Raw genomic sequence first — 18,502 nt, forward strand, 5'->3', positions numbered from 1 at the left:
CTGAGCCTTGGGTGAGGGAGGGAGGGAGAGAGAAAGAGAGAGAGAGAGAAAGAGAGAGAGAGAGAGAGAGAGGGGGGGTGCTTTTTTATCTTTACCAGCCCGTGAGTGGGAGGAGGCACAGCTATTCTTGTAACAACACAACACACTGTAGCCATCAGGACGGTGTTGTATCATCATAACTCACGGCCTCTGGTCTGTAGCCTACTGGTGACAGCGACGACACCACGGTGACAGACAGACAGTTCCCCCCCCCTCTTTCTCTCTCTCTCTCTCTCTCTCTCTCTCTCTCTCTCTCTCGTCTCTCTCTCCCTCTCTCCTCTATATATCTCTCTCTCTCCTCATCACGGACGGTATGAAAGTAAAGAAAGGGTGCCACTCAGCAGATACGATGGGAGTCCCGGTCACAACGGAGGAGGAACTGCTCCGACATTCCACTGTAACGGCCGATGATGTGCTTGGCTTACAGAAGATCACCCAAAGTAAGTCAACTATTGGCACACATTGCAGTTATAAAGCCTCACATGGTAGTGTGATTGGCTGGTCTTTACTAGTCCCCTCCAGCTGTTGCTTGGATGGTCAAGGTGGCACCCAAACCATCCCCTTTAGGCTATTGGTTTAGCAATGTTACAGTGGGCAATTAGGCTCTATCGCACACATAGATACCATGGACAGCGCACACGGTGCTTCTGGATGAGAGGAGACTGGCAGCGACATCATGGTCCCATGAAAAACTGCCTTCACTTCACAGATAATGCTGTAAGATAGATAGCCAGTATAAGTAGAGTAACGTGTTTGGTCGGAGTGTGTGTGTGTGTGTGTGTGTGTGTGTGTGTGTGTGTGTGTGTGTGTGTGTGTGTGTGTGTGTGTGTGTGTGTGTGTGTGCGCGTGTGTGCGTGCGTGCGTGCGTGCGTGTGTGTGTGTGTGTGTGTGTGTGCAATGTGCATGTTAAAGAAAGCGAGATGGGGGGGTGGTGCTATACCTGTTGGTGTCAATATGGCAAGCTTTGCGTTTCCCAAGACCAAGATAGCTACACAGTACTGAAATCCATATGAGTACAAATGTAACCAAATGGGTCATTTGTATACTCTTTGAAGTTAAATGAACACTGTGATTTTACAATGGTTTCGTAATAATGTCAGACTTTTAACGTTTTAACTTATAGATATGATTTTCTGCATGGCCTCCATCCTGCCTAGATGAGTTGTCCTGCCAATGCTATGTAAATGTTCATGAATTGAATCACATGCAGTCAGTGTGCAATAACCTCTAGTGGTGTCTAAAGAAATCCTGTTTCAGTGATTGGCAAAACTCATAACCCCATGGCTGCCAACACACAATACCACACAAAAACTCTGTTCTCAGCCCCCAGCCCCCCGAACATCATGTCCATTTCTGTTGGTGACTGGTGACCTCTCCGCTGGAGAACATTAGCAGGGCTGTGGCAGTAAGATAATACAAATCACTCATGGAGTAATCTGTGTTTTCCACTGACATGTAATCTGGATTATGTCATATGGCTTGAAATACAGCATTCTGCAGTGACCTGATATCCTAGTTAATTAATAAACTCAGCATGTAGTTGGGAAGGCATTTAAATGTACTGTATCTACACATTGGGCATATCATTTAGGTTAGGTTAGAAACACTTCCTGTATAAAGTCCTTAAATCTTTTATTCTGAGAGGGTCTCACATGCACTCTGACTTTGTCTCACACAAAAAGAACTGTGGCCAGTACAGCCTCTTTTTTTTTTACTCCATTTTGGAAGAAAATCATTATTTGATATTCACTGTTCCATATTTCAAAAATAAATACAAAGTCATTATATGACTTGATTTGACAGGCTACAGAGACTATACAGACTTCAAACTCACAACGCATCACATTGTAACATGTTGTGAACTTGTAGATCTGCAATTTCTGAATAGTCGAAGTATATATCAGGCGTGAGTGGTTATAATAAACTAATATGTCTCGTTGGAATGAAGCTCTTCACATTCCCTAGTGGGATGGAGGTTAACGTACAAATGCCAAATCTGACACAGTGTCTGGTGCTTATAAGGTAGGAATTGCCACATGGTCAGAGAGGAGAAATCTATCCAGGAAAGAAGAAGCACTTCTTTCCTGCCGGCAGATGTGGCACTTTACAACAGTTTGCTGTATTGAGTACTTGTGTGTTGACATACTATAGAAAAGAGGCCTGTGTTCATATTAATGCCAGCATTAGGGTTTACAAAATGTTAATAATGATAATGATATAAGCACTGACGAAAATCTAAATCAGAGTTCCGTTCAAATGGTGGTACTGTATCTAGATGGTCACATTTAGCATTATTACAATTTACAATTTTGGCATTTAGCAGATGCTCTTATCCAGATGATTTTAGGGTAAGTGATATTTAGTACTATATTCTGATAGTAATCATTGCTACAGAGCGTTTGTTCGGTCACAGGGGTCTCTACAGCTCTTTAGTAAACAGAATATAGTACATTTTCAGGTAGGTGACACAATTTAAGCCAATCAGGTGAGAGCACTGAAAATGCATTTTCTGTTTAATAAAGAGATTAAACATGATAATAAATGCATCTAATTCTATTTCCCTTCACAAAATATAATCAGATTAATCTGATTCTATTGCCCTTGGCAAGTAAGACAGAAAAATATGGCAGACGGGGGTCCCAGGGAGACACGCTCGGTTCTGTCTGTGAGGTAGGAGGTGAACCAGTTTAGTGCAGAGTCGGAGAGTCCTATGGTGGAGTGAAGACGGTTGAGGAGAATGTTGTGGTCGACTGTATCGAAGGCCGCCGAGAGGTCCAAGAGGATGAGGAGGGAGGGGGAGCCATCATCAGCCGCCATCAAAAGGTCATTAGTGACCCTGACCAGCGCTGTTTCTGTGCTGTGGGCTGAGCGGAAACCTGATTGAAATGTTTCGAAAAGTTTATTGTGTTGGAGATGTTGTTGAAGTTGAGCGGCAACAACCTTTTCCAGCACCTTGGAGAGGAAGGGCAGGTTGGAGATGGGTCTGTAGTTGGTGAAGAGTTCCGGATCAAGGGTGGGTTTTTTCAGGAGGGGTGTAATGATGGCTGTCTTTAAAGCGGGTGGGACGTGGCCGGCTTGGAGGGAGTGATTAATGGCTGTGGTGGTGAGGGGACTTATGGCGGATGGTATTTACCTTTGATCTGATCCTGTACATCTTGTTACAAGGTACAATTTTTCTGTGTGTGTGCGTGTGCGTGTGCGTGCGTGCATGCGTATTCCCCTCAGTGCCCAACAGAGCCCCTATCTGCCTGCCTTTTCTTTGCCATTGGCATTTACAGTACATTGTGTTTCTGCTATAGACAACTCGTGTCCAAATGGACCCAATTATATGAAGGAAGTGAAATCCACCACATTGAAGTGGTTATAGCAAATTAAGTTAAGTCATATGACACATGAACGGTACGGGCTGGCTTATTGAGACTGCATCCCAGCTCTGTGATAACAGCTCACTAACCAGTGGTATACAGTAGAAGAGTTCAAGTTCACTCAGTGGCTCGATCCCTGGCCTAGTGCAGTGTGTTAGCGTCACAGGATAGCATTGGGGTGACACACTATAAACACATTGACTGTTGTTTTCTTTGTGTGTGGTTTGTCTGTTTGGGTGCATATGTCCATTTGTACACTCTTTGGAGTTAAATTAATTCTGGGATTCGGGATTTTACTAACCTTTTAAAACCTACACAGATCAACATGCAGAATGTAGGTTCCTCTCCGTGCTGTAAGAGTAGAAGCTGTCTCCATGTAGGATTGGCTTTGTGTGTTACGCCACTAGCACCAGCCTCCTTTTTGCCTTTAACATCCCCCACACAGACACACAAATGACAGGAAGCACTCACTCACATAGAGCCTCCCATTCTGATGGCTCTCTTCATACAGTATGTACTAACAAGCAATATGTATCCTAGTGGACACCCACCGTTTTGAATTACGTGGTAATAGTGTTCACCAGATGCCACCTCCTCAACTGATTAGTATCACACAGCTGGTTTAATTTAAACCATGTCTTTCAATCGCACAGGTATTTGCGTAATTTTGACCATAATGCATATTTCCTTCCTCAGAGAATTGGTCGCCAGCTCCCACTGATAAAATGTATTTGTTAAAGGCACCAGTGATTAATTATTGTTTTATTTTACATTCATTAAGTTAGTGTTTGTTAAGGGTATGCTATGCATTGGGGGGATAGATTAATTTGTGTTGCTTCATATTATGTAAATGTTCTCCCCTTTATGTAGAGTTGGCTGGAGCTAAATTACCTGTAGTTGAACTGTGTATGTGGTAGAGGTTGAAGTAAGTTATCAATAAAAAGAGTGTCCCTAAAGAAAGTCAATTGTTATGGCTCTTCCTTCAGAGCCGAAAACCTTCAGAGCAGAAATCCATGAGTCATGTTGACTATTGTTGCCTTGGTTGTCCTCCATCTGCTACAAGACTGTTCAGCTCCATCTTTAGGCCTAATTACTATTAGGGGGACCTTGACCTTTGACCCTGGGCACAGGAGGCTGAAACACATGACTCTTGGTACTGAACCCCTGTGAAAAAGTTTAATTCAAATGGGACCACAAATGAACGGACAGACGAAGGAACACAACCTATCGTGATAGGCAATAGGTTGGAGCATGAAACAGCCAGCAAAGGGCATAATGTTAAACAATACATGGCCATTTGTTGCAATATGGGCAAAGACGGAAGCAGAGATTAAGCATTTGGCTGTTGTTTGTAGTAATAATAATAATACATTTTATTTGTAGTGTACTTTACATTTGAAACTAATCTCAAAGTGCTACAGTACAGAGTAAAACATTTGCATAAAAACAACAGATCTAAAAAAGAGTCTAAAAAGAAAAAACACTTCAAATCACATGGGGGCATGTGACCTAAGAGGTGAAACCAGTATAGTTAAACGAATGCTCACAATCTGTTTTAAAAAGGAAAGCCTTTGGTCCTCTCTTAAAAACATCAACAGACTGTGGAAAATAAATCTTCAAAGAACATATTGTCCTGATTGTCCGTGTTTCCAGACATCCTGCGCCATGAAAAAGTGACTGCAAGAAGCAGGGTATTGGAGTGAGAACTCGCACGTGTCTACCTAACAAAACAGGGTCATACAGTACTATTCTCATTCTAGAGCGCCTGGTGCATGGTTTCCTGTTTCAGCCATCGTACAGAACCACAAGCATATCACCGCATGAAGTAGACCTGCACAATGTATCATTTCAGCCCCAACACTGCAAGACACGTAATGGTTTATGACTTCTTGGTAAATGGTCTTACAGGCATAGTCTGTAGACTTATTTCGTGCACCAAAATCACCCTAGTCATTGCTAGAGTTATACATTATTTCCAAATGGAGCACTGAACATTATGCAGATCTGCATACATATGCGTATATCTGGTGAAATTATATTAATCCTGCTTTATTTCGCAAATTATTGCACAAATAATCATCATTCAGCCCTATCATGAAGAAAATGTCAAACACTGAAGGCAGTAATATACCTGTAGTTCTTCAGAATAAGGTCACACACACAACTAATTGATAAATTGCAGCACATATCATCTATGTTTCCTAAACCATCTCATCCTCACCTCTGACCTCCCTCACCACAGAATCAAGTGTTTATTTTTTTCTTTCTGACACAATGAAGTGTGTTTGGGACAGATACGAGGAAAGAATCTGATCTACATTCAGCTGCTTGAAACACAACCTCCCCATGAACCTCATAGCTTGCCAATCGCTTACAGGCATCGTAAAGTGGCAGACATGAAACCCTCATTAACAGCTGTGTTGTGTATTGTAACCTCCATGTGTATAAACTTTAATGCTAATATTGCCATCCCCTCTAGCATAGTTAGAACACGCCTCTGCCTTCCTATTTGTTCTCAGTATGATCCAACACCCACTTCCCAGATTTATTGGCGACCACAGTGAGTCAATTTAAACAGGAAAAGACATGTGATGCCAAGCTCTGTCGCTGAAAAGTCACTAACCTCTCAGCTAATCTCAGGGATTAAAGACCTATAAATGGAAGCTTGTTTGCTCTTATGAATGCCACTTGTGTCAGACAGGCCTTGCCTATAGGAATGAGACTTGGTATTTTGTCATGTTTGTTTGTCTTCTAAGGTTCACACAGGGTATTTAGACGTTTTTTTTTAATGTAGTACACATCAGAGTAAGTTGTCAAGAGGGTACCGTGGCTGTGTTGTTTTAACCAAAGGAACCCTAGGGTCCCTATTCTGGGAAATTTTGGCTAAAATGGCAGATCTAAAGATCACAATGCATCGCCAATAATAGGCATATGAGCTTATCGATCAGCTATTTTCGTCGAAGATATTTGGTGTAGTTGGAAATAAGGACAGCCAAGGTATAGAGCCCTGGGGAATGTAGCCAACTAAGTATATAGGGTTTAAAGTTGAAAGACTACAAGTGCCATTAGTGTTGACACACGCAACCATCTGTGAAATGTTCTGCCTCAAATCTAATCTGTGGCAGAATCGGATTCCTCTGGTGCCCAGAAGGTGTGAACATTTCTTGTTACTTCAGGCAGATGAAGGTCCTCCATAATGCCATACAGGCCTAATGAATCATTTCATGAAATCACAGACATGAAGTGTTTCATTTGCTGCTCTATACCTTGTTTATGCAAATTGCCCAGGTGGATGAGAGAAAGGCAAAGATGGGCTAATCTGTCTAGAACACAATCTGAAGGAGCGTTGCTAGGTGACAGTGTTGAAGGAAGTGAAGTGGAGCTCTTCACGTGGTGTGTGTGTGTGTGTGTGTGTGTGTGTGTGTGTGTGTGTGTGTGTGTGTGTGTGTGTGTGTGTGTGTGTGTGTGTGTGTGTGTGTGTGTGTGTGTGTGTGTGTGTGTGTGTGTGTTTGTGTGTGTTTGTGTGAATGCGCGTGTGTGAGAGAGAAAGAGAGAGAGAGAGAGAGAGAGAGAGAAAGAGAGAGAGGATTGAGAATCATCACAGTTTGGTATTTTTTGTGTGTGTGTGCATTGTGCATGTGTGCACGTGCGTGTGCGTGTGCGTGTGCGTGTGCGTGTGCGTGTGCGTGTGTGTGAGACACTCCTCCCCATGGACAGGATTAGATCTATCTAAGAGGCTTATTGTTTTACCGTCACATACTGTAGATAGACTGGGCTGTGAGCGAGCGGCACGCACACACACACACACACACACACACACACACACACACACACACACACACACACACACACACACACACACACACACACACACACACACACACACACACACACACACACACACACACACACACACACACACACACTCACTCACTCGCGCACGCGTGCACTATATACACAACATCTCAACATTAGGAATTTTAACAAAACTAATGGTCAGTGTGTGCCTTTCACATTGGATGGACAATGTTAAAATGTTCTCTACTGTAAATACATTATCTGGTTGAGATACTCATACACAGACAATCATAAATCTCTCCATCTCTTTCTCTCATTCTCTCTGTTACATGCACGCACGCACACACACACACACACACACACACACACACACACACACACACACACACACACACACACACACACTCACACACACACACACACACACACACACATATTCTCTACCTTCCTGAGGGTTAGGAAACAGATGGGACAAACAGGCTTTAGCCAATCACTAGTGGCTATTTAAAGACCGCCAGTGTGTGTGTGTGTGTGTGTGTGTGTGTGTGTGTGTGTGTGTGTGTGTGTGTGTGTGTGTGTGTGTGTGTGTGTGTGTGTGTGTGTGTGTGTGTGTGTGTGTGTGTGTGTGTGTGTGTGTGTGTGTGTGTGTTGTGTGTGTGTGTCTGTGTGTCTGTGTGTCTGTGTGTCTGTGTGTCTGTCTGTCTGTCTGTCTGTCTGTCTGTCTGTCTGTCTGTCTGTCTGTGTGTGTGTGTGTGTGTGTGTGTGTGTGTGTGTGTGTGTGTGTGTGTGTGTGTGTGTGTGTGTGTGCGCGCGCATGCAGAGGTGAGTAGAAGTGGTTTCCTGTCCCAGCTACAGTTTTGGGTGTAAACTCGTGATGTAGCCCTACCTCACAAGCAGCAATTCTCTTGACATTGATAATTGGACTTTGAGTCTGTGCCTTTCTACACTAGTTTATTTTATGTGTGTGGGGCTTATCTGCTGAGAATTTGGATTTGTTTCCTCCAACAAATCAGTTTCTTTGCAAGACTGAAATATTTAAAATCAAATCCAATCAGTGGAAATAAAGCTAGCCTTTCACAGCGGATCAAAGGCTATGAATCCCAGCGGGTGGAACACATTACCAACACGGCTTTAGATTAGTTCCCTGCTGATGCAATCAGTAGTATATATGGGAAATACATTTTGATATCCTCCCTCTGATCATTAATTTTATTGTTCCATTTGTTGTTTATTGCTCCATTTATTTTATTTATATATATGTTTTATCCCTGCTTCTGATGAACTGAATTAAATACATACATTTACTTTTGGAAATGTAGATCGTCTGATATGTTTATTATTTATGTTTTGTTTCTTTTTTTCCTTTTTTATTTTCTTTAGCTTTTTACCCCAATGTAGTCGTTATGCCAATTCACCCGACACACATTCATGTGTATGGTTACTGCTGTTGAATCCTACTGACTCACCTGCCAGGGAGGAGCCCCCTCCGGAAGGACATGGAGCCTCTCTCCCCCCGAACACTCCCTGAGGACAGGTGCCACCCCAGCCCGTATAGGAGTATGTGCAATGACAAATATCATCCTCCCCGCCCGGCTTCCCTCCCCCGAACATCATATAGATGCTCGACAAAGCCGGATGCACCAGGGTGGATTGGAACCCCCAGACCCTATGGTGGTGGGCAGGTACTTTACCACTGTGCCACCCGAGCGCCAATATCTATGTTTTATAATATCACAATTTAACTATTTAAACTTTAAAGGTAGGGTAAGTGATATTTTTTGGTTAAAACAAAAAATATTTTTTTAAAAAGGTTAAAGCACTATATTCTGATAGTAATCATTGCTATAGAGTGTTTGTTCAGTAACAGGAGTCTCCCCGTCTCTCCAGCTCTTTAATAAACAGAAAATACATTTTCTGGTAGGTGTCAAAATCTCAGCCAATCAGGAGAAAGTACCAATTTTTAAGCTTCATTTTTATAGTGTTCCAGTTCAAATTTTGCCTGCTCATTTCTTAGTGTCATCACTTCCAAATTCACTTGTTTAATCTATATCCTGATTGAGTTCTCTATCCTGATTGGATAAAATTGGAAATGAAACTGAAACTGAAACGAAAATGCATTTTCTGTTTTATAAAGAGGTGGAGAGACATGGAGACTCCTTTTACTGAACAAACACTCTATAGCAATGAGTACTATCAGAATATAGAGCTATTTAACACTTATTTTAACCAAAGAAAATCACTTACCCTACCTTTAAATAAAAATGAATGTTAACCACATTAACCCTGGCGTCCCTAGTTTGGGAAATTTATAAAAATGTGTCCAAAAACAAATAGCCAATCTACAAGCTCACAACGCACTGCATCATAATGGGTTGTGAGCTTGTAGATCAGCTATTTTCGTCTTACGATGAAGGATATACTGTAGGTCTTGGGTGATGACTGTAGGTGATGTAATGTGCTTGGAGCATTGGCAACATTCACCAAATGGCATATTTCCTAGTAATGACACATACTGTTCTTTTGACTGTCTTCTGGGTAGTCTTATGGGACACTGATACAATAATATGTCTAGTAGGCTAGTATTTGATATTAAAAATATCAAATTATATTATATAGAGGCTGGGTGGTCCAGATGCTTGACGATGCTTGACAGGCACACAGAGAGAGCCATTCAAAAGCTTAAGTGTTACAATAGGGTGATAAAGTAGACATGTACTGTATAATACTAAAAAAGTAGCACATCCAAAATGCATGAATGCTCTGATGAAGGCTCATAGCCAAACACGTAAGCGTTCGTTTATTGTTGTGTGCCGAAACTGTCAATAAAAAAGTGGAAATGTGAGTACTTTTGTACTCACATTTCCTCACATGTTTGGATGTGCTACCTTTTGGGGATTTTTTCAATTCCTACTTTTGATATGTATACTGGATTTTGGGTCCAGCACTCCACTGAGAAAACCCATTGTTGATGAGCAACCTCTTTTTCTTATGTATGTATATAATACTCTAAACTGAGACAAACAATTGGTTTCAATTATAGAAATAAATCATGTTTTCCAGTTTCCAGTAAAAAAAAACTGTTTTTGAGGTCACTTTCCTCTCAGTCCTGGACTATGGTGACATTTATAGGATTGCTTCTCCATCACTTTGAAAGCGCCTCGACACTGTCTATCACTCTGCCTTAAGGTGGATTACTGGTGATAATCATGGCACTTTATAAGAACTCAGGTTTATCCTCTCTGACTGAGAGGCGGGATAAACACTGGTACCTGTTTTTATTTAAAGGCATTGCTGGAATGCTCCCTGCTTATATTTATTCCATGCTGAAACAGAACAATAGCACTTATTGGACCCGCTCCAGTGATTATTTTAATGCTCAAGGTTCGTCATGCTCAGACAGAGCTGGGCATGGCAGCTTTCTCTGTCAGCGGCCCAACTTCCTGGAAAAAGACAAAAGTCTTTAAAAATCAGCTCCTTGCAATCATTTGGTCAGTTCAGAGCAATGGTCCTTAACACTTTTAACCGTGATTGCAGCTGTTTTAGTTTACTTGTTTTATGTACTGTTTAAGTTATTTTATTTTGTAACTGTACTCTGATTGACATTCCTTGTCCATCTGTAATGAATTTGGATTGTGTCTATTATTGTAACCTCGGCTACATTGAAAATGACTCCTCTGTGTCATCAGTGCCCATACCCTAGCCTAGGTGAGGTTGGCGAAAGGGCCTCTCTGTGTGGAGTTTGCATGTTCTTCCCGTATCCCCTAGGAAAGGTACCCTCACAAAAACATGCAGTAATCCTGGTCTCTATACTGCCTCCCCCTGGTCAGTCAGGTCGCCTGATGGGGGGAAAGGAACTGGTTGGAATAACGTGTTCCGTGTTCCTTCCACGTGCTACGTCCAACCGGGGAAACTCCCCCTGTCAGGTGATAAGAAGGCTTGTTAGCTCTCATGCATTTAAGGAGGCATGAGCTCGGCTCTGGGCTCTCCCTAGGCTGGCAGAGGGAGTGTAGCGCCCAGGATTACTTAGACAATTGGCACTGGGGGAAAAAATGGGGTTGCAAAATCGTGGGATAAAAATGTTGAGAAAAAAATACATTGAAAATGAGGGCTTGCCCCTCAACTGTTCTCCCGAGTCTATTAAGTTGATGATGATGATGATGATGATGAAACACAGAGGGCCAATTTTATTGAACAGACACAGCTTTTGATCTGAACATGTACATAATTCTTCCAGATTCACAGCAATAATTCATACAGTTTACATACACATGCTCTGATACTGTATTGTATTGATTTTGCTCTTGTTCTTTTATTCTGTTTGGTAGCAACCATCTGATACTCTAGTCCCAGTATATTGCTACCTGCTGACAGCTTTTTTTTTTACCTTTTTGCATAATGTGTTACCATTACTATTAGTATGTTGCTGCTATCCGTGGCTGTATCTCCTTTTTTCCTTCTGTATCTGCCCTGTGTTTCTAACTGCTGTACTGGCAAATTCTCTCTCTCTCTCTCTCTCTCTCTCTCTCTCTCTCTCTCTCTCTCTCTCTCTCTCTCTCTCTCTCTCTCTCTCTCTCTCTCTCTCTCTCTCTCTCTCTCTCTCTCTCTCTCTCCGTGGGGAATGCACTTTGCTTGTAAGCTAGTGTAGCTTGATTGTGGATTGATGTTGAAGTACAGTACACTGCATGTCAGAAGCAACCATGTGATCTTGCAGTTTCCCGTATCACGGAATATTTGGAGCAAAGAGGCCAACTTGGCATGTGAGGGCAAATAACTTGCTTTACTTCTGTTTTACTGATTTCTACAAAAATGTAGTGAGAGAGGAGGGCTCATTGAATGTTTGAATTTATGTACCATGTATGTTGCTCTGTGGCCCTTTAGATAATGTGTGCACTATGACCCCTCTATTACCTACTGTACTTGTGTTCCCCCTTCCTCCTTACACACCAGGGCATTTGTTTTCCAAACTGTTGTTTGTGCCATGTGTACATTCACCCAGAACACAAATATTATGTGGTGATAAACACATAATGAATATTTATTTGGAACAAAGTCGATTTTTCCATGCTTCCGCACCGTAAATAAATGTGTCAACCTATATAGCACATACTGTATGAATGAGGCATCAACTCTATAAATAGTTTTGACGGGAAATATTTGCCGGTGAGTATTTCACATTTTCGTATCGTATCCCCCGGTGTGTAAAAATCTTTACACGCACGCGCGCGCGCGCACACACACACACACACACACACACACACACACACACACACACACACACACACACACACACACACACACACACACACACACACACACACACACACACACACACACACACACACACAGTATATAATTGTATTGGAATGTTAATGTTTAATAGTCAATCACATAATTATTAGCACAAATCTAACAGTGTGTGTTCCTCTGTGTATTTCAGATTACCTATGTTCTCCGGACCAAAACGTTCACATGATAGACTTCACCAGGTTCAAGATCCGTGACATGGAGACAGGAAATGTCCTGTTTGAGATCATTAAACCTCCAGTACCAGGTCAGCTCCACATCTTCCATCAGCAAAGACATTATGTTAGATGTTTTTGTTATAATACAGAATTCAACGTTCTTCAATTTTTGTTTGCTGTGACTTGGATTCACGCATTCACTCAATATTTCCCCAAAAGATTTTTGTATTGTATTATAATTTAGTTTTTCTTTAACCTTTTATAATAAGCATTCTTTCTCTAAGATATATACTGATATGCTTAGCCCTGGAACATCAATATGTAACTATACCTTTCAATCCGGGAACCCCTTTTGGTCTAGTTGATGCTGTATAAAGTATATGGCATTATAAAAAAATTTTTTATTTAATTAAAAAAATATTTTTTCAGAAAACTTTATTCTGAAACACTTTAGAAGGGTTTTTAGAATCGGCCTCAGGTCTAAATTGGTTAAGGTGTCTTTAAATTCAAAACATCAGAGTTTCAACATTTGGTAAAGAACTTCCCCCACAGCTGGTGGCACCTGCTGATCTCTGGTTTTGCTGAAAGCCATACGGATGCAGTTTAAAAAACATGATAAAAGCCAAATGAACAAAAACAGCAGATCACATGTCAGAGGATCTCTCAAGCCATCAGCTGAAGGGCTGGTTGTTCTCAGCTCTCAGCTAACAGACCATGGACCTAATCAGTTTTTCTTTCTGTAGCGGGTGGCAGGACGGACGCCAATGCTGGTCGCTTTGTCCGATACCAGTTCACCCCAGCCTTCTTGCAACTGCGGCAGGTTGGAGCAACGTAAGTAGCACATGAAACATCCCTCACGATCGAAAATACACAGATATGATAAATAATGTTTATATGTGTTTGTCTGTGTGTGCTGCAGAATAACTAGAAAGGTAGGCGGAACACGATTTATTATGTGAGAAGAAAAGCAATGGATAAAACAATACATGATATTGTCACGGGCAGATTAAAAGATCAAAACCATGGGCATATACTGTATAATATACTGCTATATACTGTTAGATATTAATATTATAAATATCTGATCAAATCAGGACTCTTGTCTAAGCTTCCAGGAATTTTAATTGGCTGTCCATTTTGTTTATAATTCAGTTAGTTCAGCTGCCATGGCCAGTGTTAAAGGAGAATTGTGGACTAAGTTTTTCTTACCTTTTCTATGATGTTATGATATCTTAGGATGAATGGTACAGTAGAAACATTTCATAACTCCATCCCGGGTCCGCCACAGCTTAGAACGTGCGAGGATAGGCCTTGCATTAGATCACATATTTTATTTTATTATTATTTTATTTTTTTAGATCTGACGTTCATAGTGACAGAACACTGTAAAAAAAAACAAAAAACAAAAGTCTCGCTAGACGAGATTGAAATCTCGAGATATATTTTGTTTCCGACACTCTGTCATTGATGCTTTTGTTAGCAGTATATTTGTTTTACATAAGAAGTATATAAAGACAATAATCATACATAAACGTTACAGCAAACAGGGAAATTGGAAGACCATTGTTTATTCGCATACGTTCCATGTGGTGTAACACACCAGTATCGTCCCCCAGTAAATCCACTGTCCGTATAAATATGAACGTCTCTCACACACCATTCATCCAGGCAACACATCTATGTTACTCCTGCATCACACGGTTCTGAGAACTAGTCTTTTGTAACTTTTTGGGGTCTCTGCACGCCATACTATTTCAGTCAGTCTTCTACCTCATGTCCTGAAAAACTCCTCATGTGCATCAGCTGTCTCATTGGCGCCCATTTTCCTTGGGTACCGCCCCCATATTACCTCTAGCCATGACAGCAACATGCGACATTAGCCAATGGGACATTGGGATCTGACCGTAGCAAGAAACATGATTGATCGATGGATGACTCAAATGGAGAGCAAAGAGACAGAAAAGTCAGAAACAAAATAATCATATCTATATAACTGTTATATATAACTAGTCTTCTGACCACTCAAAGCGCTTTACAACGTATGCCTCATACCCACCCATTCACAACACACAGTGATGGTGGAGGCAGCCATGCATGCATGCCAGGCTGCCAACCTGATAAGTGGAAGGCATTAGGGTGTCTTGCTAAAGGACACTTCATTGCGATACCAGAAGGAGGAGACTAGGAACCTTCCATTTCTCAAATTGCCACTCTACCTCCTGAGCCACTATTACCCAAAGAACTCCAAAAAACAACACACACACAAGATAGAGAAAATAGCATAACATTATCATTAGCCATGATTCCAAATGCACATGGAGAGGGGATGGTTCAGTCCTGCTGCTATACTCTGACAGATCGGTAGGAGGTGTGAAGGCAGCTTCCAGACAGTGCTGGCTACAGTATGTTATGCTTGCATATGTGTATCTGGATATGGACACTGTGTGGGTGTGTATGCTGACAATGCAAATCAGGGCGGAGGGGTACTGCTAACAGTTGAAGTGTTGGCGAAAGCGAGAGAGAAAACAAGGCTGCCCGTGTACAGTATATGACATACAGAGTGTACTAGGGTAAATTTAAATATGCCTTGACCAGATCCCTACTTTATTGGTATGGAGGTGCTTTGCTGAGTGCGGATACACGTCTGTATTTTACACAAAATCATTTGCTCATGAGAACCCGAACAATTAACCTAATATGCTCAAAGCTGGTTCTCTTTCAGGTTAGTCTACAAGGAATTTAGAATGGAATTGAACTGAATTTTATATTGTGTGGACCCACCAAACAGACCATCGGTTTGTTAGATGCTTATGAAATACAGGTCCAACATTAGTATTATTTGAATGAACATATTTAACAGCAATTGTTTTTTATTTACTGTATGTCTTATTAAGGTTTGAGCTCTTTCTGAACTCTGTAATGTTTCATTGATATCGTTGTTTTCTCTTGATTGGAAGGTACTTTGGACACACACACACACAGTTTACTGTTTTTATTACTTATTTTGTAATAAATGAGGAACAATGCTTTCATTATAATTGTATTGTGAATTGTGTTCCTCGTGGCAGGACATAAAATGTATTCTAATACTTGTTGTTACATTTTTACTTGCTTTCACATTATATTATAGCTGAACTGAACTTGAAGAAGATGCTTCTGTATTTTGTGTATTTGCTTTGTGGGGGTCACCTCTTTTCTCCTTTGGGTTCCACAGGGTGGAGTTCACAGTAGGAGATATGCCCATCAACAACTTCCGCATGATCGAGAGGCATTACTTCCGTGAACAGCTTCTCAAGAGCTTTGACTTTGAGTTTGGCTTCTGTATGCCTAGTAGTAAGAACACATGCGAACACATCTATGAGTTCCCTGCACTGTCGGAGGATGTCAGTGAGTATACCAGTGGTGGACAGTAATGAAGTACATTTACTTGAGTACTTAAGTAAAACATTTTTAGTATCTGTACTTTACTTGAGAATTTGTTGTTGTTTCTTTGGAAGCTTATGACTTTCCCTCCAACACATTTCAAGAACAAATATTGCACTTTTTTTTTTTTTTAAGTGTGTTATCGTGGTGCAAGCACCCATACATTTAAGTTTTCAAGAAAGGGGAAAAGAATGGAGAAAGAGAACTAAAAAAATTGGTCAAAAATGTCACATATTCCTAATATGAGTAGAGTAAAATAATACATAAGGAAAATATGTACATAAGGTGCATAGTATAGAAAACAATAGCAATACAATACAATAGCAACAGATATAGAAACACAGAACCTTGTGATTATAGCCTCACATACAGGTGAGACATCATATAGCAGCCGAAAGTACTGGGGTTGAGTACTTTGTCAACCACTGCATACAGTACACTACAGGTATCTGAGTCAAATTAACACTGAGGATTTTACTGTGTATAGATGTGCATGTAAAGACTCAAGCACATAATTATCTCTCTCTTACGTACGCACGCACACACGCGTGCGTGCTTACACACACACACACACACACACACACACACACGCACACACCATACACATAGTTTTTCGTTTTTTGTAAAATCCTACTAAACATACTGAATCAGCTGCAACTATTGCCATGTGATTGCCCTCTGACCAAATGGCATAGATTGTTCAAAGGTCAAATGGCTGAATATCCACTATCAATCAAATAAAAGGTTTCAACTTAAGCCGTAAACTGTAATGGAGGATTATTTGTATTTGACTTTCTCAAGGAAAGCTGACAGCTTTCACACACACACACACACACACACACACACACACACACACACACACACACACACACACACACACACACGCACCCACGCACACACGCACGCACGCACGCACGCACGCACGCACGCACGCACGCACGCACGCACGCACGCACGCACGCACGCACGCACGCACGCACACACACACGCACTCACTCACTCACTCACACACACACACACACACACACACACACACACACACACACACACACACACACGCACACACATTCATAAAAAGATGGATTTTCTGCACTCTGAATATCACAGGTAAACAAAAACAAATGGAACACATGCAGAAGGTAGGGCCACAGAAGGCCTGAATGTTTTGTGTTCCTCCCTTCTCTTAGTGCGTGAGATGATCATACACCCTTATGAGACGCAGTCGGACAGCTTCTACTTTGTGGACAACAAGTTGGTGATGCACAACAAAGCAGACTACTCCTACGATGAAGGACCATTATAGGAACAGTGGAATACTATACCTTTCACCCTCTCTTCTAGACACCTACAACTTACCCCAAGGGACCAAAAACAGATGGACTGATGGACACGTGTACATTGAACTCTCTGTTTTATTGGCTGTATCTCTCTAATATGCAGCTTGTTGACCTGTGAAAAATTCCTCCTTGCTTGTCCCTCCCTCTTGAAATGACTATATGGTTCCACCAGTATATTGTGTGTACAATTTAATATATATGCAAAACTTACCCATAGGCTACCTTTGTTTTCAGACCACTGTGACCTCTTTATGGCTTACAATTGATCAAATAAATTAAAATGTAGAGTAGAGCAGAAAGATCCACACAGGCACGCACACATAGCTCCCAGACTTCTGATATCTAAAGAAGAGCCTGTGTTCCTCAAAACTTCACTGCATTAAATAAAATCCTCTTAATGGAAGCTTTTTGGTGTGTGAATCTTTCTGCTCTACATTATTTGTTTGATCCATTGAGTTGGACAATGGAATGTTAAATGTCTTTTCGCACAAGATATAATGAACTCCCAACATTTGAATATTTGAAATCAGGCCTCCTTGTCCTTACTCTATCTCATTGATATTTAGCTGCAGAAACAAGGAGAGTAATATATTTATACAAGCACACTTTTGAAAGATGTTAGAGTGCAGAGCAAAAATAGATACTCTGAACAGTCACTGTGAAAGTGTTTTGTGTTCATGTCCTCGTATAACGTCATATTTTTCATAGCAAAAGGTCAAAAACTGATACCGTTCCAGTACATAATCATGCAGTACTGACGATAATTTGTTAAAGTATGTATATTATACATACTTTATTTATAATAGATGTGATGAATGTAAAATGAAATTTGAAACAAATATTTAACATTAAACAGCTAAAAGCTCATCATTTGAATAACTTTTTTGTTTGGCTTGTTTTTGACTTTTTAAATGACGTTTTAAGAAAGAAAACAAAGAGAAAATATATATATATATTTTGGAATAAAATTTATATCGTAGTAGTATTGCACAAATCGGCACATTATTTGAAGGGAAATTAATTAAAGGTACAATGTAAGGCTTATTAACTCAGCGTGGTCTTTTTTACTTTGTCTGTC

General features: G+C 40.9%; 1 protein-coding gene across 1 annotated transcript; it reads left to right on the forward strand.

The window, feature by feature from the left end:
* The first annotated feature begins 140 nt into the window (after window positions 1-140).
* unc119a1 (unc-119 lipid binding chaperone a1) lies at window positions 141-18,196 on the forward strand. Its single transcript, XM_080428773.1, has 5 exons — window positions 141-479; window positions 12,640-12,753; window positions 13,408-13,495; window positions 15,879-16,051; window positions 17,275-18,196. The coding sequence occupies exons 1-5, from the start codon at window positions 353-355 to the stop codon at window positions 17,388-17,390; spliced, it is 618 nt and encodes a 205-aa protein (XP_080284899.1). The 5' UTR covers window positions 141-352; the 3' UTR covers window positions 17,391-18,196.
* The last annotated feature ends 306 nt before the right edge of the window (window positions 18,197-18,502 follow it).

The sequence above is a fragment of the Gymnoscopelus braueri genome, assembly GCF_963280865.1.
Source record: "Gymnoscopelus braueri genome assembly, chromosome: 5".
NCBI lineage: Eukaryota > Metazoa > Chordata > Actinopteri > Myctophiformes > Myctophidae > Gymnoscopelus > Gymnoscopelus braueri.